This window comes from Sinocyclocheilus anshuiensis, unplaced genomic scaffold (genome assembly GCF_001515605.1).
Source record: "Sinocyclocheilus anshuiensis isolate Anshui unplaced genomic scaffold, SAMN03320099.WGS_v1.1 scaffold44, whole genome shotgun sequence".
Lineage (NCBI taxonomy): Eukaryota > Metazoa > Chordata > Actinopteri > Cypriniformes > Cyprinidae > Sinocyclocheilus > Sinocyclocheilus anshuiensis.
Window position 1 is genome coordinate 119503 of NW_015555746.1, and position 17096 is coordinate 136598.

Here is a 17096-nt window from a genome sequence, read left to right on the forward strand (position 1 = left end):
ATATGAGATCAGGAAATGACACTAAACTTACCAAATATAAACTTTATGATTAATTATGAACTGAGAGAGGAAAGAGGATGGCACCTAAGAGAAGGGCAAAATCAAGCACCAAAGCTGGAGGGAAGAAGGTAAAGGAGGAGCCTGAAGCTCCCCCGAAGGACAAGTTCACTTCTGCCAAAGAGGCTCTGAAGGCAACAGTGCCACAGGTGAAGGGCGCGAGGAACCCAGACAGCTTCTGTCATCTATCAAATGCTGAGGTGAGACTGAACAAGTAATTCAATTGCGAATTAGCAATGCGAATGCAAAAAGTAATGCAAATTATTACTCAAATTACTGCTTGTCCTGAATCACAGAAAAGTTTTGGTCTAAACATACAGATTCACGAAGATTATGACTGTATGCTAAACCAAACCAACATTGGAAACAACAACAACAAATTCTATGTAATCCAAGTCTTAGTGTCTGGAGGAAAGTACTATTGTTGGACAAGATGGGGCAGAGTGGTAAGTTAGTTTCTTTCTTTTGTCAATCAAATATATCACAACATGATGTGCAAAAATGCTCTTGTAGCATCTAATAGATGACTCATTTTTGCTGTCTTTCACTGTTTTCAGGGAGAGTCAGGTCAGAACAATTTAGCCGGTCCATCTACCGTTGATGCAGCCATTAAGAATTTTGAAAAGAAATTCAAAGATAAGACCAAGAATAATTGGAGCGATCGTGAAAACTTTGTCTCGCATTCTGGAAAATACACATTGATAGAGGTAGATGGGGACCAGGATGCAGAAGTGAAGGTATTTAGCCTGTTTGTCTTTGAAGTCCTTGAAGTTTTCAAAAGAATAATACATTTGACCATTTCTAATATTTTGTTTCATTCAGGTGGACACTGTAGACGGTGGAGATGTGAAGGTGAAAACTGAACAACATGTTCTGCCTTGTACATTGGATGAGGCAACTCAAAGACTCATCCGATTCATCTTCAACAACGACATGTTCAAAGAAGCCATGACCAGCATGAACCTGGGTTAGTTTTGAATGATTGTGTCCCAGTTCTTCTGTTCCTTTCAATAGCCTTGTTATTGTGGTTCTTTTTGATAGCTGAGAAAAATAATTTATGTCTTTTAAAACTCTATGAAGACTGCCGATCACTCACATTTTACATGTGTTTCTGAAGGCCACAGGGGAGTTTTGGCAGTGTGATTGTGAACTGAAAATGTGACTTTTTGCTGCCTTTTTGAGTCCTGTCTACCACTTTTCTGAGTCCTATCTGTAACATTAAATAAGATTCATTTTTGTGGAGGAGTTTCATGTGTTGCATATTTCTCTGTCAGATATTAAGAAGATGCCCTTGGGGAAACTCAGCAAGCAGCAGATAGCCAAAGGCTTTGAGGCTTTGGAGCAGATTGAAGCTGCAATAAAGAAGGGGGAACGGAACAAGTTAGAAGAACTCACCAGCAAATTCTTCACCATAATTCCTCATAACTTTGGCCGTAACAGACCACCTATCATCTCTGATGATTCTGTCCTTCAGGGCAAGAAGGAAATGCTTTTGGTGAGAATCACAACAGTTACTGTGTACCGAGTTTTATTAAATAGTGCCTAGTTGTCACACTTTCTACTGTATTAGTCAGAGAAGGTTATTTGTTAGTCAAATCATACATAGCCCAAAAAAGTCTTTGCTACAAAAACACATTGATCTTGTGTGTTAGATGAATGACCAATGTAAAGTGCTTTATCATCTGGATAAGAATTACCAAAATCCAAACTTCCCTATTATGCTTGTACCTTTTAGGTTCTTGCAGACATCGAGATTGCCCAGAGTCTTAAAGCTGAATCCGAGAAAGCCAAAGAAGAAATGAAGGACACAGTGCCACATCCATTTGACCAAAATTACCAGTCTCTGAAATGCAAGCTAAGCTTAATGGATAAAAAGTCAAAGGAATTTAAGGTTTGCATGCACAGAAATCTATACAGTCTGCACAGGAATTCTGGAGTTCAAAATCTAATTTAAATCTGTAAATAAAGTAAAAAAAAAAAAAAATGTTACTAGCATAATACTGAAAAGTTTAAAGAGGTTTAATAAGCAAGATTTTTAGACTGTTAACTACAGAATATGACCTAGAAATATTGCAAAATTATACTTTCTTTTTTCAATTGTCAGCTTGCAGTTTATTTCCAAATTTAAATGAAAAATCACATATTCTTACTGAAGACATGAATACATATTGAACACATTGTCAATGATGTTAAATATTTATCATGTCATGTTATGGTATATATTTAACCTTTAAGTTATTAAAATCTTTAGGATTTAAATTATGGACAGTGTATTTACTAAATTGAGTTGTGGTTTGAAATGCAGTGCAGCAATCTCAGAAATGTTTTCTCTCTCTTAAGATTATTGAGAAGTACTTGAATGCCACTGGAAGAAAAGGACTCACTTTGGTGGATGTCTGGGAAGTTGACAGAGATACAGAGGTGAATAGTATTGCGTAAATCAAGTTTAAAGCTTACGCAATGTTAAGTGTTATTAAAGCGAACAGTAAAATTGTAACTGTACAAAAAAATCTTACTGTTTAAATGCATGGTAAGGTTTTTCTATTTGAACTCCTTTTAGATGCCTATTAGATTCCTAATTTCATTTCAAACCAGCAGTAAGCACTGGGCCTCAGTGGGTGTTTGGAATTCTGTTCATTACCAAGTCTTCTTCCCCTAATTAAATCCTTTGTGTGTGCGTGCATGTGCGCATTTGGTTGTGTAGGCTGAGCGCTTCAGGGAAAATGATGCATTGGCGAACCGGAAGCTGCTTTGGCATGGAACAAACGTGGCAGTGGTCGCAGCCATTCTGAAGAGCGGCCTTCGCATTATGCCCCATTCTGGTGGACGTGTGGGCAGGGGAGTCTATTTTGCTTCTGAAAACATCAAATCAGCTGGCTATGGTGAGGAACGGGACCTTGTTTGCATCAGTATAGACTTCAAATAAAAAAGCACTATATAAACACATGTAAAGTTTAATTAGATACAGCATGGCAACACAATGGCTGAGATTGTTTGGTAATTGTGGTAGACATTACTAAAAGGCACTTTTTATCACTAAATTTTTCTTTTTTCTTTTTGTGTTTTCAGTGTGTCCATCCAACAACATTGGCATCATGTTTCTAAATGAAGTTGCTTTGGGAAAAGAGTACACCATCACGCAGGATGATTCCAGCCTAAGGAAGGCTCCCGCTGGCTATGACAGCGTAGTTGCACGTGGAAGCCAAGAACCAGGTTTTTCCACTTACAATCAAAAATCATTCCTCATTTCTCTTTTTACGCATGTACAGTATGTTAAATTCTGCATAACATTAGCTTCTTGACAATGTCTGTAAAGTCTTTAATTTTTTTTTCAGTTTACAATGTAAAATTTACAATGGTTTTAGTTAGATTTCTGTTATATAAATGAATCTTTTCTAGACGTTATATGAGCATTTATAATCACTCAGAGATGAAGTGGACAGCAGTACAAAGACAGTCTTAGCGCTTCTTTAATCACAATTATCACACATGCCCACTTAATACAACCTACAAATAGAATTATACAGTATTATACTGCATGATAGACAAGCCTGCATATTTAATAACCATTTAATGCACTATTTAGCATTTTGTCACAGAGATTTCACATCTCAAGCACACATAAACCAAACTTTTGTAAACCATGTTGTAGAATTTAGAAAACTATTTGTGTTTACATTGTGTTTACTTCATATTGTATAAATATATACATTTCTAACCTACTTGGTTTTTACATTAATGTGTTTTTGGGGCAACTTGTCTCCCCAATATATTTAATAACAAGCTATGTCTTCTCTTTAAATCTCTGCTTTGGAAATTCGCTGAAACTGACATTTAAGTATAAGAAACTAAATGAAAATCAATCAAAAACTGATGACTGACATGAATGAATATAAACATTTATTACTAAATTAATTAGGTAATAATTAGGTTCCATGAGGTAATATTGCAGTTTTTCTCAATCGCTTTGGATCAGTTCTTAAATTAGTTTTTTTTTTCTCAAAACAATACGTTCAGATGTCTGAACAATTTGTTTCTTGTTCAGATTTGAATGTCTTATTAATTTAAGCAAACTGTGTTTTGGCATGTGTGCAATTGTCTGAAATGTGCACAATAACTAAATGCACATGGCTCATTGATCAAAACAGATGAGTTGATTCTCAGTCAAATTGTCAAACTCTTCAAAACGTTCTTTCATCATGTGAGCCATCACATGCAAAAGGATCCGTTCAATTATCAAAATCTATCAGACAAGCGTGTAAATTCCATAAATATCAGACATGGAATGATTATAATTTTCACTGGAAAATTTCTGCCCCTTTGTAACCCAACAAATAATGAAATGGGGACCGCAATCTTGCCAATCAATCAAGTTCGGAAGCATGTTGTCAGACTTTTGGACCTGTTTTGCCCCCGTAGTTCTTCCTGTGTTTCCTTATTTGGTCTTGTTCCTGTCCTCGTTCAGTCTTAGTTTGATTAGTCATCCCATGCACCTGTGTTTCCCCAATCATCCCCTGTATTTAAGTCCTAGTCTGTGCAGTCTGTCTCTGTCAGTTCTACTCGTTATGTTCGTGTGTTTCCTTCCGTTTCAAACCCTGTGTTTGGATTGTATTAAAGACTGTATTCGCTATTCCTCGTCTCCATCGTTCCTCGCCAGCACAGAGTGTGACATATAGAGTTTGTCCAGCACAATCACTACCATTTTTAACAAGGACAAACGTCACAACCCTAAACCACTGCAGCAGTGCTGTATGAATACATTTTTATTTGTACAGTACATTTATCTGTAGAAATGTGTTGTGTGAACTGCGAACATTCAAAGTTGCATGTTGTGGAAGAGCAATAGGAAGATATGTAAGAATGTGTGGTGGTGTTGTAAGGGGAAGACAACAGTTTGTAAAAATGAATAGGCAATGGTGAAATTTCAGTTTACATATAAGACATTGTATCTATGCAATCAGTAAAACTGTTTACAATGGTTTTAGTTAGATTTCTGTTATATAAATGAATCTTTTCTAGACGTTATATGAGCATTTATAATCACTCAGAGATGAAGTGGACAGCAGTACAAAGACAGTCTTAGCGCTTCTTTAATCACAATTATCACACATGCCCACTTAATACAACCTACAAATAGAATTATACAGTATTATACTGCATGATAGACAAGCCTGCATATTTAATAACCATTTAATGCACTATTTAGCATTTTGTCACAGAGATTTCACATCTCAAGCACACATAAACCAAACTTTTGTAAACCATGTTGTAGAATTTAGAAAACTATTTGTGTTTACATTGTGTTTACTTCATATTGTATAAATATATACATTTCTAACCTACTTGGTTTTTACATTAATGTGTTTTTGGGGCAACTTGTCTCCCCAATATATTTAATAACAAGCTATGTCTTCTCTTTAAATCTCTGCTTTGGAAATTCGCTGAAACTGACATTTAAGTATAAGAAACTAAATGAAAATCAATCAAACACTGATGACTGACATGAATGAATATAAACATTTATTACTAAATTAATTAGGTAATAATTAGGTTCCATGAGGTAATATTGCAGTTTTTCTCAATCGCTTTGGATCAGTTCTTAAATTAGTTTTTTTTTTCTCAAAACAATACGTTCAGATGTCTGAACAATTCGTTTCTTGTTCAGATTTGAATGTCTTATTAATTTAAGCAAACTGTGTTTTGGCATGTGTGCAATTGTCTGAAATGTGCACAATAACTAAATGCACATGGCTCATTGATCAAAACAGATGAGTTGATTCTCAGTCAAATTGTCAAACTCTTCAAAACTTCTAAACGTTCTTTCATCATGTGAGCCATCACATGCAAAAGGATCCGTTCAATTATCAAAATCTATCAGACAAGCGTGTAAATTCCATAAATATCAGACATGGAATGATTATAATTTTAACTGGAAAATTTCTGCCCCTTTGTAACCCAACAAATAATGAAATGGGGACCGCAATCTTGCCAATCAATCAAGTTCGGAAGCATGTTGTCAGACTTTTGGACCTGTTTTGCCCCTGTAGTTCTTCCTGTGTTTCCTTATTTGGTCTTGTTCCTGTCCTCGTTCAGTCTTAGTTTGATTAGTCATCCCATGCACCTGTGTTTCCCCAATCATCCCCTGTATTTAAGTCCTAGTCTGTGAGGAAGAGCAATAGGAAGATATGTAAGAATGTGTGGTGGTGTTGTAAGGGGAAGACAACAGTTTGTAAAAATGAATAGGCAATGGTGAAATTTCAGTTTACATATAACACATTTCTACTGTATACATTATGTTCATTTTCTTTTTGTGTACTAGGCAAGGCAAGTTTATTTATATAGCACATTTCATACACAATGGTAATTCAAAGTGCTTTACATAAAAGAAAGTAAGAAACTGTTGCTTGAGGAAAGCAGAAAGTTGCTGAATTTCTGCTACTGATGTTTCTGATAATGGAGTCGCCCACTATCAGAGTCCTGGGCTCGGCTGCGCTCTGAGCTGAAAGCCGCTGTCTGCTCGACCTTGAGCGTCTGTTAGTACTACAGTGTTGACTTTTCCCAATATATTTTTACCTACTGTTGAAATATTTATCTAAAATGCTCAGTGTGATACACAGACAAAACTTATTGTATAGCATAGAAAGCAGTCTGTCAACAAAAAAGTAGAGGAAAAAAATGCATATAACCAATATGAAATGAAAATGCATATAACAAATATTTCCATGGTGAAAAAAAAACATCTAAACATTTTGACCAGTGTGGCTCACACTAACAAAAATATATTTTATTTTGGTGGCATTGACCAAGTCACTGACACAATAACTGGGTTTTGAAGCATGAATTAGATGTTTTGGGTGAGTTACTAGCATTTGCAGACATGCAATAGGGTTCTGATGTTTCAGCAAACAGTTTTGACAATTGCTCTTACAGTTTAAAGACAGTTTCGAAAAATGAGCCAAAGCAATTGAGAAAAACTGTAAATAGTATGTTGATAAGTTTATGTATGTGCGAATGCCAATGTATTTGAAAAATGTCATTCTAAGAGCATGTATCAAATCCTCATGAATGAATGAATGGTTTGGTGAAGCTACAAAGGACCATTAAAGTATCTTCTTGTTTAATGAGGTGCAGTAGGACCCAGGGGATGACTGCCACTCTGGAGGACAGAGGAGTATGTGTTTGAAAGAGGAAGAAAAAAAAATCACAGAGACACAATGTGTGACAGTCACAGCCCTTCACAGCACCGGACACAGTGTGGAAGAGCATCCTGATGGACACCAGCCTAAGTGGTGTGAATACTGATCAACACCACTGGAAACAGGAAGAGCAGGTGGGACCTTATCCTTTCTGCTTCACCTGGATTTTGTTAGATGGAAAGGGCAGCATAGGGACACCTGTATGAACTTCGCTCTTTGGAGCCGGGGCTTTCCTGGATGATAATACTTTTGAGGGTTTGTGATGCACTTTGGTTGTTCTCCACTGAAATCACCTGAGATGTTGAGTGTTGAAACACTGGCCTCCTGTGGGATTGCACTGCACTTGTTTTAATGTCTGCAGGAGGAAAGTTTCCACACGTGTGAATGTGTCCAGATGTTCATGTCACAAATCTGATTGGAGAATGATCAAAAAAGCAAAAACGTCCCTGAAGTTGACAGGTAAGAAAAATCACATTGTCTTCTTCCACAGCCAGTTATGAATATTGTGTGTTGAGGCATCATGTGAGGATAATTCATAACAGCAGAGCACAGTTTGACGCGACAGCAGGTCATTCATTTTAATTCAATGGAAAATGTGTTTTCGAATTTCCAGGGAAGTGAGAAAAAGTTCATGTGAGGGTCTGTGGGTCGGGGGAGGGGACGGGTCAGCGCGTGGGGAGGCCGCGGCACACAATCAGGTATGACTCATATTACTCCCACTGACAAAAAACAACAATAACAACAGTCATGTTGTCCTCTGACTTTATTGATCCCTGAAGGTCAACAACCCATTTGTGCAAAAAACATATTATGCTCCTGTTGGGTGAAAGCAATCTGTCAGTTGCCAACAAGGAAGGACAGGATGTTGTTCTGCCCTCATTAGCATATAGAGAGACCTGGTGAGTGGGTTGAAACAAAAATAGGGGTGATCTTCCATGAAGGCTTAAGTAAAAGGAAATTGATGCTGTGGTTCTGGGAATAATATGGAACATTACAGAGGTGGCCGACAATTTAAATAAACTATGCACTTTCTTGATATGAGATGATTTCCCATATGCATTCAGGACTTATTCATTAACTTTGTACGAGGGAATGCCCTTTTCATTTGCACTCAAGTGTTTAGTGTGTGTAGGTAATAACAGCCTCTGTGTTCTGATAATAAATGCATGTTTAGTGAGACATCAGGGGGATCTCTCTCTCTCTCTAGCTGAATGATGAGTGATGGAGGCGTTACAAATTTACATAACTAATCATTATGGCTATGAAACAGTCACCAATCCTCTTAATGACCCTTTGCACAATGAATTACGGAGTAATATTCTCTTATCCTCTTAAGGACTGTGGTTTGCAATGTGCAGTATTGCTTTTTTTTTTGGAAATATTACACAACAGTTTGTTAATTATTCAATTTGAATTTTGAACAGTTTACAGCTTGCTTTATTGTAGCTTTTATATTTAGTTTTCAGTAAATGAACAATCGATCTCCACACACCCGACGGCAATTGATAGGTGCGTAGGAGACAAAGACCAAAAAGATCAAAACTAAAGGATAAAGAAAACAAGTCCCGCACACTGCCAATTAGTGCAAAAAGTATCAAAATATGTTTAATAACGTTTCGGTCGCATGACCTTCATCAGGTATCTTCCTACCTTCATTAGGTATCTTCCCAGGCAGATACCTGATGAAGGTCATGCGACCGAAACGTTGTTATTAAACATATTTTGATACTTTTTGCACTAATTGACAGTGTGCAGGATTTGTTTTCTTTAATATTTAGTTTTCAGGAAAAATTATACTTTTATCAAAAATGTGACTTGTAACTATAAGAAATATGTATTAAATATATTAATATATTTAATTATTAATATACAAAAATTATGAAAACAAATACTGTAATTTCAAAAAAGATATGTATACAGTATATATATATATATATATATATATACTGTATATATGTGTGTGTGTGTATACTCTATCACTTTGATGTTTATATTCATTAATTTGTTTTTGTATATTAATTAAATATTTACATATAAGCATATATAATAATTCTATTTGTAAATCACATTTTTGTTAAATGTGTATGTTAAATGAATAAATGTAATTCTATCTGTCTAGAGGTTCCTAACTTGGAGGTGTGACATCTGACATCACATGAAATTCAGTTTTAATAGATCTTTTCATTTCTTCTTAGAGATGGTTTCAAAACAAATGCTTGGCACACAGAAGAAAAAGCAACATTTAAGCATGGAGAAGCTTGGTTCCACCTCAAACCCATGAAGCATGGAGAAAGCCGTGCCAGGTCTGATGCTGGGTCTCCTGACCAATCTCACAACTCCAAATGACATGTCCGGCCAGCGGAGCACAACCAAGCCTACCCCTCCCAGCATGGAGGAGGTCATCCGCTCAGAATCCCAGGTTAAGGATCTTGTTGGGCTGTTTTGCATGGTGACCCTTAACCTGGCAGCCCTATTGGGCAACAGCGGAGTCATGGTGGCCATTGCCCGAGCTCCTCACATGAAAAAATATGTGTTCGTGTGTCATCTTTGTGCAGTTGACCTGCTTTGCGCTATATTGCTGATGCCTCTCGGGATAGTATCTAGTTCTCCATTCTTTAGCACTGTAGCATTTACTGTTCTGGAGTGCCAAGTCTACATCTTTCTAAATGTGTTTCTCATCTGTGCCTCTATTCTTACTGTGACCGCCATCAGTATTGAACGCTACTACTACATTGTCCATCCTATGCGATATGAGGTAAAGATGACTCTAAACCTGGCGCTCGGTGTCATGGTCTTCATTTGGGTCAAATCCATCCTGCTGGCGTTGGTTACGCTTCTCGGTTGGCCAGCATATGGGAATCAGAGCTCCATTGCAGCGGCCCATTGCTCTTTACACTGGAGCCACAGCCGCCTCAGGAAAGTTTTTGCTATTCTCTTCAGCGTGCTTTGCTTCTTGGTTCCCGCTGTTGTGATTTTTGCCGTATATTGCAATGTATACAAAGTCGCACGAACGGCAGCCCGTCAGCACGTACCGATGCCCACCTGGACGGCCAAACAGGCCAAGCGCCGCTCAGATTCCATTAACAGTCAGACCACTATCATCACCACCACCCGCAGCCTCCCCCAGAGATTGTCTCCTGAGACAGTTTTTGGGGGCAGAAAGGCTGCTATAACCCTGGTCATCATTGTAGGCCAGTTTCTTATCTGCTGGCTCCCGTACTTCAGTTTCCACCTTCACATGTCAATCACCACTCCACTTCAGAGCCCAGGGGACATAGAAGAAGCCGTCATGTGGCTAGCGTACTCCTCGTTTGCTGTGAATCCCTTCTTCTACGGTCTTCTGAACCGACAGATCCGTGAGGAACTGATAAAACTGAGAAAATGTTGCGCCAGTAGACCCGTTGAACTTCGAGCCTCCAGTCATGAAGGTTCCATCCAGGAAAACTTTCTTCAGTTTCTGCAGAGGACCAGCAGCACGGCTGAGATCACCAGGCCCAGTTGTGGCAATTCCAGTCCGAGGAATAATGTAGATCAGGGTGCCAGGTTACCTGGCCAGATCCCTGAGGAATGACTAAGAAAACATGTTTCTAGTCCCACAAGCCAAATCAGGCCTTATGAAGTTTTGTTATTAATAAAAAGTAATAAATAAAAATAATTCAATGTTAAATCCATGCAAAATCAGATCTAAATGCTCTTTGGATCAGTGTAATGTAATCTATGTATCCATAATTTGCTGTTATGGTTCCCATAGATCAGTGGCAACAGTAAGTATTCATGATAAGGTTAAATATCAAATTTCACAACTTTTGTTGCATATTCATTGTTTAGTTATCTGGGAATCACTCTCAGCCATTATTCATTCGTTTCATAATATCAACACTCATAGTCAATAATTACTATTATTTAAGACTCATAATGGTGCCTATATTGATATTATCATGACAAATATCAATTATGAATAATATTTTGTACATTATGTCAGTGAAAATAATAAAAGATATTTCTAGCATTTGAAATGTGCTTTAATGCCTCACTTTGTATGAAGTTTCTCACTCCTTAAGTTACATTACCAGGGATAATTCAGTTTGCTTTGAGAAAAAAACTTCTTTGTGTATCTGAGGGAGCACTGATGTTTGCTGCTAATTCCATGTTGCCCTGTAACCATGGAAATGTGATGAGACAGAGACTTGCATAGCAACAGGGCGGCTTTGAGTATTGTCCTAGCAGATTGGCTGAAAAAAAAAAAAGACTTTCAGGCTAGCTCTTTTTATAAGCTGCACTATATGGTAATACCTTGTTTATATGACTATTATGTAGGAAGAAATTACCTATAGTTTTAGATGTAGGCTTTTAATGTAACCTTTGAGAGTAGTATACTAGAAGTCATTACCATGCAATGCAAGTGCACAAAATGCGATAACATGCTGCAATTTTATGGTCTTTTGCCTTTTAGTGTACAACTTTAACAAACAGAGGGAAAAAAATCAGGAGCCAGCTTGTTTGTTCTTAGCAAACAGTAACAATGACCTTTTACCGGTTTATATCGCAGACTAGATGTTGAATTTGTTTTAATTATGTAACTTGGGCTTTACAGTACATTCAATGCTTTAGTTTAGTAAACATTGTTTGCTGGTGTGTGTAAACGACAGTGGCGTGAAGGTACTGCATCACATTTCACCATATATATATACACACACACACACACAGTATATATACTTTAAAAATAAGAACAAAATTATTGCAATGAATGTTGAATGTTTTTCTCCTTGTAATTCCGTTTTTCTCAGTGGTGATTCCCGTTGCTGTAATGCAGTGCAGTACAATTAATTTTGAATTTATTTAGCATAAATTACAACAAATACTACACAGATTTTAAATACTTTACAATATTTCTTTTTTAGAATTATTTCCTCACATTATTGTAAAATTTGAATTGGAAAATGTACGTAATATTATAAATTATTTATTATTATAAATAATATAATAATATTACTAATAATAATATTTATAATACTTATTATTAGAAATAATTAAGTAATGATTAAATTATTATTAAATTATATTATATATATTTTTTATTTTAGGGTGACAGCACATGAGCATATTTTTGGCAGACTCAATCATGAAATAAGTCATTATGAAGTTCCACTGTACAGTATGTGAAAGAAAAGACTGAATGAAGCCATATTCTTGCTACGGATTATGGTTCAAAACAGGTCTTTCTCATCAGTGATTCAATAGAGAGTGACCTGATCTGTCACATCAAACAATGAAACCACGAGCCATGCATGAGGAGAGATAGAGAGTCAGAAACTGAGGGGGAGGGGCAGAGAGAGAGTGAGAGTGAGAGAGTGAGAGGTAGGTACATGTGGGGCTTGATTAGGGATTCATAAACTTGAGTGTCCCTGTCATGATCAAAACAAGGCCAGGCAAAAATAGAACCTGAAAGGATGTAGACATGTTGAGGTGAAGATTAAAGGAAAATGATTAAAGAGGGGGGAATCATGGTCAGATGATCAGCACCAAACTCCATCCCCTCCACAATGGACACAATAATAAAGCGATCAAGTTGCTGTAAACATTGTGTGGATTACAAATGGACAAATGCTTTAATAAAACTAATCTGAATCACACCAAAAATGTTACTTATTTCCCCCCTCTTTCCCACTTATATTGTTAGTAAAGTTTTTTGCCAAAAAAAATAAAAATAAAATAAAAAATACTCCATAACCATTCCACCCTCTTTCTGACATTTAAAATTAAATGTACTATTTTATGCCATTAAAATTTCTACATTAACGTAGCATAAATTAGCAATAGTGTTTCTTTTTGGATTCGAAGGATTATTATGTTGTTGTTGTTATTATCATTATTATTTCGATTACATAAAACATCAAAGTGACAATACGTTTTGTTCTATTATAAATATTGTATACTATATAAGTATAATTAGACTATTACTGTATATAAACCTCAGGGAAATTTTTTTAAATAAACGTCAATTGCTTGTTTTTAAAAATGGGATCTGAATGTACAGGTGCTACACCAAACCATGAAGAGCGGAAGTTTGAGCTGATTTAACTTTTGTTGTTAGCCGTCTTGGTATTTAGTAATAACCAAACTCTCCTTATTATCTCAGCATGACTGGGTAGGCTACGTGTTTAAATGCTCAATAGAAGTCAAAATTAATATTTATTTGATTCATTCCAGTTGTTTATGTAAATGATTTGTTTATGCAATGAGGACAGAGGACTAAGATGATGTCTGCATGTGCCACGTAACAACTGAGCAGTTTGGATGCAATTTTGCGCAATTTAGCGCTCCGAATTCCTGCTGCTGAAATCCACTTAGCTAGTGGGATGGATGTTTATTACATCAATTTAGTGGCACAATAGGGTTTTGATGTCATGATCTCAGGCTGATTGCCTTTTTCACACCAATGCACCAAGGGAATCCACATGACCTGTCTGTTGTTTTTCACTGTATTAATGAAAAAATGAAAAGCAGAGAGTGCTTAAAGTACTTAATTATAATTGCTGATAGAGCAGTTTTACATATTGATATCACAACCAATCATGTGATCTAAACATCACAAATTCTAGGAAATTAAATGTTCTTTTAAGATAAAATAAAAAGCTGTAATTTAAGTTAAAATTCAAAGTACAATTCTGTGTTTGCTACCTCATTTTGAATTCATCAAAAATATGTAGTATTCAAAAGGCATTCTAAATTCCATTCTGAATCATATACAGCCTACATCAATGGCAGAATAGACTTGAATCCTTCATTTCCAGAAGCCAGATGTTTTCAGGCTGAGCCATGTGGGGAATTAGTCCTGTTACACAAGCATTTTGAACCTAATCAGTGTGATTATCTAAAGAGCGTCTCTGTACCATTAAGGTGAAAACTGAAGGATCTCTATATTAGAAAAAAATGAATCTCTGGGACAAGCTATAATATTAAGTATCATAGAATTCAGGATTTTTTGAAAGTTAATTTATCATCTTCTATCCTTGCACATATGAGTCTCTGAAAGGACAGTCAGGAGATTAACAATGTTCCAGCTCTCAGATGAAAAAGTGTCCTCTCGCAGACAGTCAAGGCTGACAAGTGGTTATTAATAGGAGGCTGTGGAAGATGATCTCTTAATGGCTGTAAAGGTTGGAGAATGCAGATGTTCCTAAAATCCACCGTGGCTGCTTTCACCATAAGAAGTTCATAGGCAAAACAGATATGTACTTTTTTTTGTTTTTTATTATAAATCATTTGTTGACAATATGTAATAAACAAAATATAGGAAACTTTTTTTCTCTCAAATATCCTATCAATCTACATTTCCTTGAAATCATAGACTTTCTGGGATGTATTATTGTATTTTTATTATCACTAGAGTTGCGTTATTCTTTGAATATTGTAAATGAAAATATTTGCGATATAACTATATGTAATTATAAATTAAGTAAAATCTCTTCTCACGGTCACAAAGGACAATGGTGTGCCAGTGACCTTTAGAAATGGCACATATTGCCAGTCATTTAGTGTAGAAGAGCAATCAGTCGTCAAATGCCCATCAACTCTGATGAAGAGCTCAAATTTTTCTTCAAACTGTCAAACTACTTAACAGTGAAATTAACATACAGAATAATACAGTTCAGCTGTGTTTTAGAGATGAACACTCCCACTTCAAACCTACAATAATGCAGATTTTCCTCAAGGTTCATCCCTGACCTTCACTCCTCAGCATAGATGCTTCCTTCACTCCCAGGCCCAGCAAGGACACCACACTCCTTACTTTGTAAGCAGTGACCTTTCATTTCCTCTCTCCTTCACACTTTTCTTCTATGCACCTCCCTTTATTTGTTTTTGGTGTCCTAATGCGTCTGTCTCCAGTCAATGCCCCACTAATCAACATACAGTGGCTGCAAAAAGTATGTAAGGAATAATTCACCCAAAAACGAAAATGTACTCATCCTCATGCCATTCGAGATGTAGATAAGTTTGTTTCTTCATCTAACCAGATTTGAAAAAATTTAGTATTAAATCATTTGCTCACCAATGGATCCTCTACAGTGGGTGCTGTCAGAATGAGTTCAAACAGCTGATAAAAACATCACAATAATCCACAAGTAATCCACACCACTCCAGCTGCATGTTTATAATAAACAAATCCATCATTAAGCTATGTTTAACTTCAAACCATTGTTTTCAGCTAAAACACAAGTCCTCTATACATAATACTGCTTTCTCAAGTAAAAAAAAAAAAGTCATATCTGAATCAGAAGAGAAACACGCACAGATCAAGAACTGTTTACAAGTAAAAACAGTTCAAAACAAATATGTGACCCTGGACCACAAAACCAGTCTTAAGTCGCACGGGTATATTTGTAGTAATAGCCAAAAATACATTGTATGGGTCAAAATTATCTATTTTTCTTTTATGCCCAAAAATCATTAGGATTTTTGGGCATAAAAGAAAAATAGATAATTTTGACCCATACAATGTATTTTTAATTTTTGATTAGTAATATGCATTGCTGAGAACTTCATTTGTATAGCTTTAAAGGCAATTTTCTTAATATTTAGATTTTTTTGCACTCTCAGATTCCAGATTTTCAAATAGTTGTATCTTGGCCAAATATTGTCCTATCCTAACAAACCATACACCAATGGAAAGCTTATTTATTCATCTCGATTTCGAAAAATTGACCCTTGTGACTGGTTTTGTGGTCCAAGGTAACCGATATGTCGGTGGATTTTAATTTGAGGGGACAGCAGGGGATGGATTTTTCGCTGGAGGAAGCATTATTATGGATTGTGGATACATATTTGGCCAGAAGTGATGGTTTAAAGCAGGGGTGCCCAAACTCGGTCCTGGAGGGCCGGTGTCCTACAGAGTTTAGCTCCAACTTGCCTCAACACACCTGCCGGGAAGTTTCTAGCATGCATAGTAAGAGCTTGATTAGCTTGTTCAGGTGTGTCTAATTGGGGTTGGAGCTAAACTCTGCAGGACACCGGCCCTCCAGGACCGAGTTTGGGCACCCCTGGTTTAAAGGTATTTCACTTCACAAGACATTAATTCATGCACTAGAGTCATGTGGATTACTTTTGGATTGTTGTGATGTTTTTATCAGGTGTTGAGCTCTCATTCTGACAGCACCCATTCACTGCAGAGGATCCATTGGTGAGCAAGTAATGTAATGCTAAATTTCTCAATGCAAAATAAACTCATCTACATCTTCAACAGCCTGAGTAATTTTTCTGGCAAATTTCTTTTTTTTTGGAGTGAACTATTCTTTTAAACCACACATAAACGCATAAATTTAATTCATAAATATAAATTTTACCAATACGTTTTTTGTTGCTTTAGGATATTTATTAGATATTTATTACATTGATGTATAGAAAATATTTATTCCATGCAATGAAATTCATATATTTTATTACATGTGACTATATCTTTTATTACAGTGTACAAATACTTTTCCAGAGCCACTGTACAATGTAATGAAGTCAACATACACAATGGGAAATATTTATCCATCCAACTCTCCTTTCTCAGACATTCCACCATTTATTCCAAAGTCAATTAACTAATCTCTGCCATGTGCTAAATCTAGTAATTCATTTTGAATGTTATGTCATTTGTCCTCTTAGAAAGTTTATTCAGACCTTGATGAGACTGCACAAATATTTCTGCTATGTCCCATCTTGGTGTAAGTGATTTCATCAGATGCTTTGCGATCTTGTTTTCAGTATGCCCACAGGAAGCCTTTAAGACAATCACACAAACACACACACACACACACACACACACACACACACACACATACATCTACACACACA

The 17096-nt window shown here is 36.3% G+C and overlaps 2 protein-coding genes across 2 annotated transcripts in view; both read left to right on the forward strand.

Annotated features, from left to right (window-relative positions):
- LOC107673445 (poly [ADP-ribose] polymerase 3-like) overlaps positions 1–3359 on the forward strand; it is a 4829-nt gene extending 1470 nt beyond the window's left edge. The window contains exons 2-10 of the mRNA XM_016467044.1: positions 68–257; positions 354–503; positions 615–794; positions 880–1024; positions 1332–1552; positions 1793–1948; positions 2398–2478; positions 2762–2939; positions 3127–3359. Coding sequence (XP_016322530.1) covers positions 78–257; positions 354–503; positions 615–794; positions 880–1024; positions 1332–1552; positions 1793–1948; positions 2398–2478; positions 2762–2939; positions 3127–3359 — 1524 coding nt within the window. The 5' untranslated portion in view covers positions 68–77. The remainder of the gene's footprint in view (positions 1–67; positions 258–353; positions 504–614; positions 795–879; positions 1025–1331; positions 1553–1792; positions 1949–2397; positions 2479–2761; positions 2940–3126) is intronic.
- A 6108-nt stretch (positions 3360–9467) lies between these two features.
- LOC107673479 (probable G-protein coupled receptor) lies at positions 9468–10919 on the forward strand. The gene has a single exon (XM_016467076.1). It carries the CDS (start codon positions 9538–9540, stop codon positions 10822–10824), a length of 1287 nt encoding a protein of 428 aa, XP_016322562.1. The 5' UTR covers positions 9468–9537; the 3' UTR covers positions 10825–10919.
- Positions 10920–17096: the final 6177 nt, after the last annotated feature.

Excerpts from the sequence above, each read along its gene's own strand:
- LOC107673479 (XM_016467076.1), top strand. The coding sequence starts at position 9,538 with ATGGAGAAAGCCGTGCCAGGTCTGATGCTGGGTCTCCTGACCAATCTC.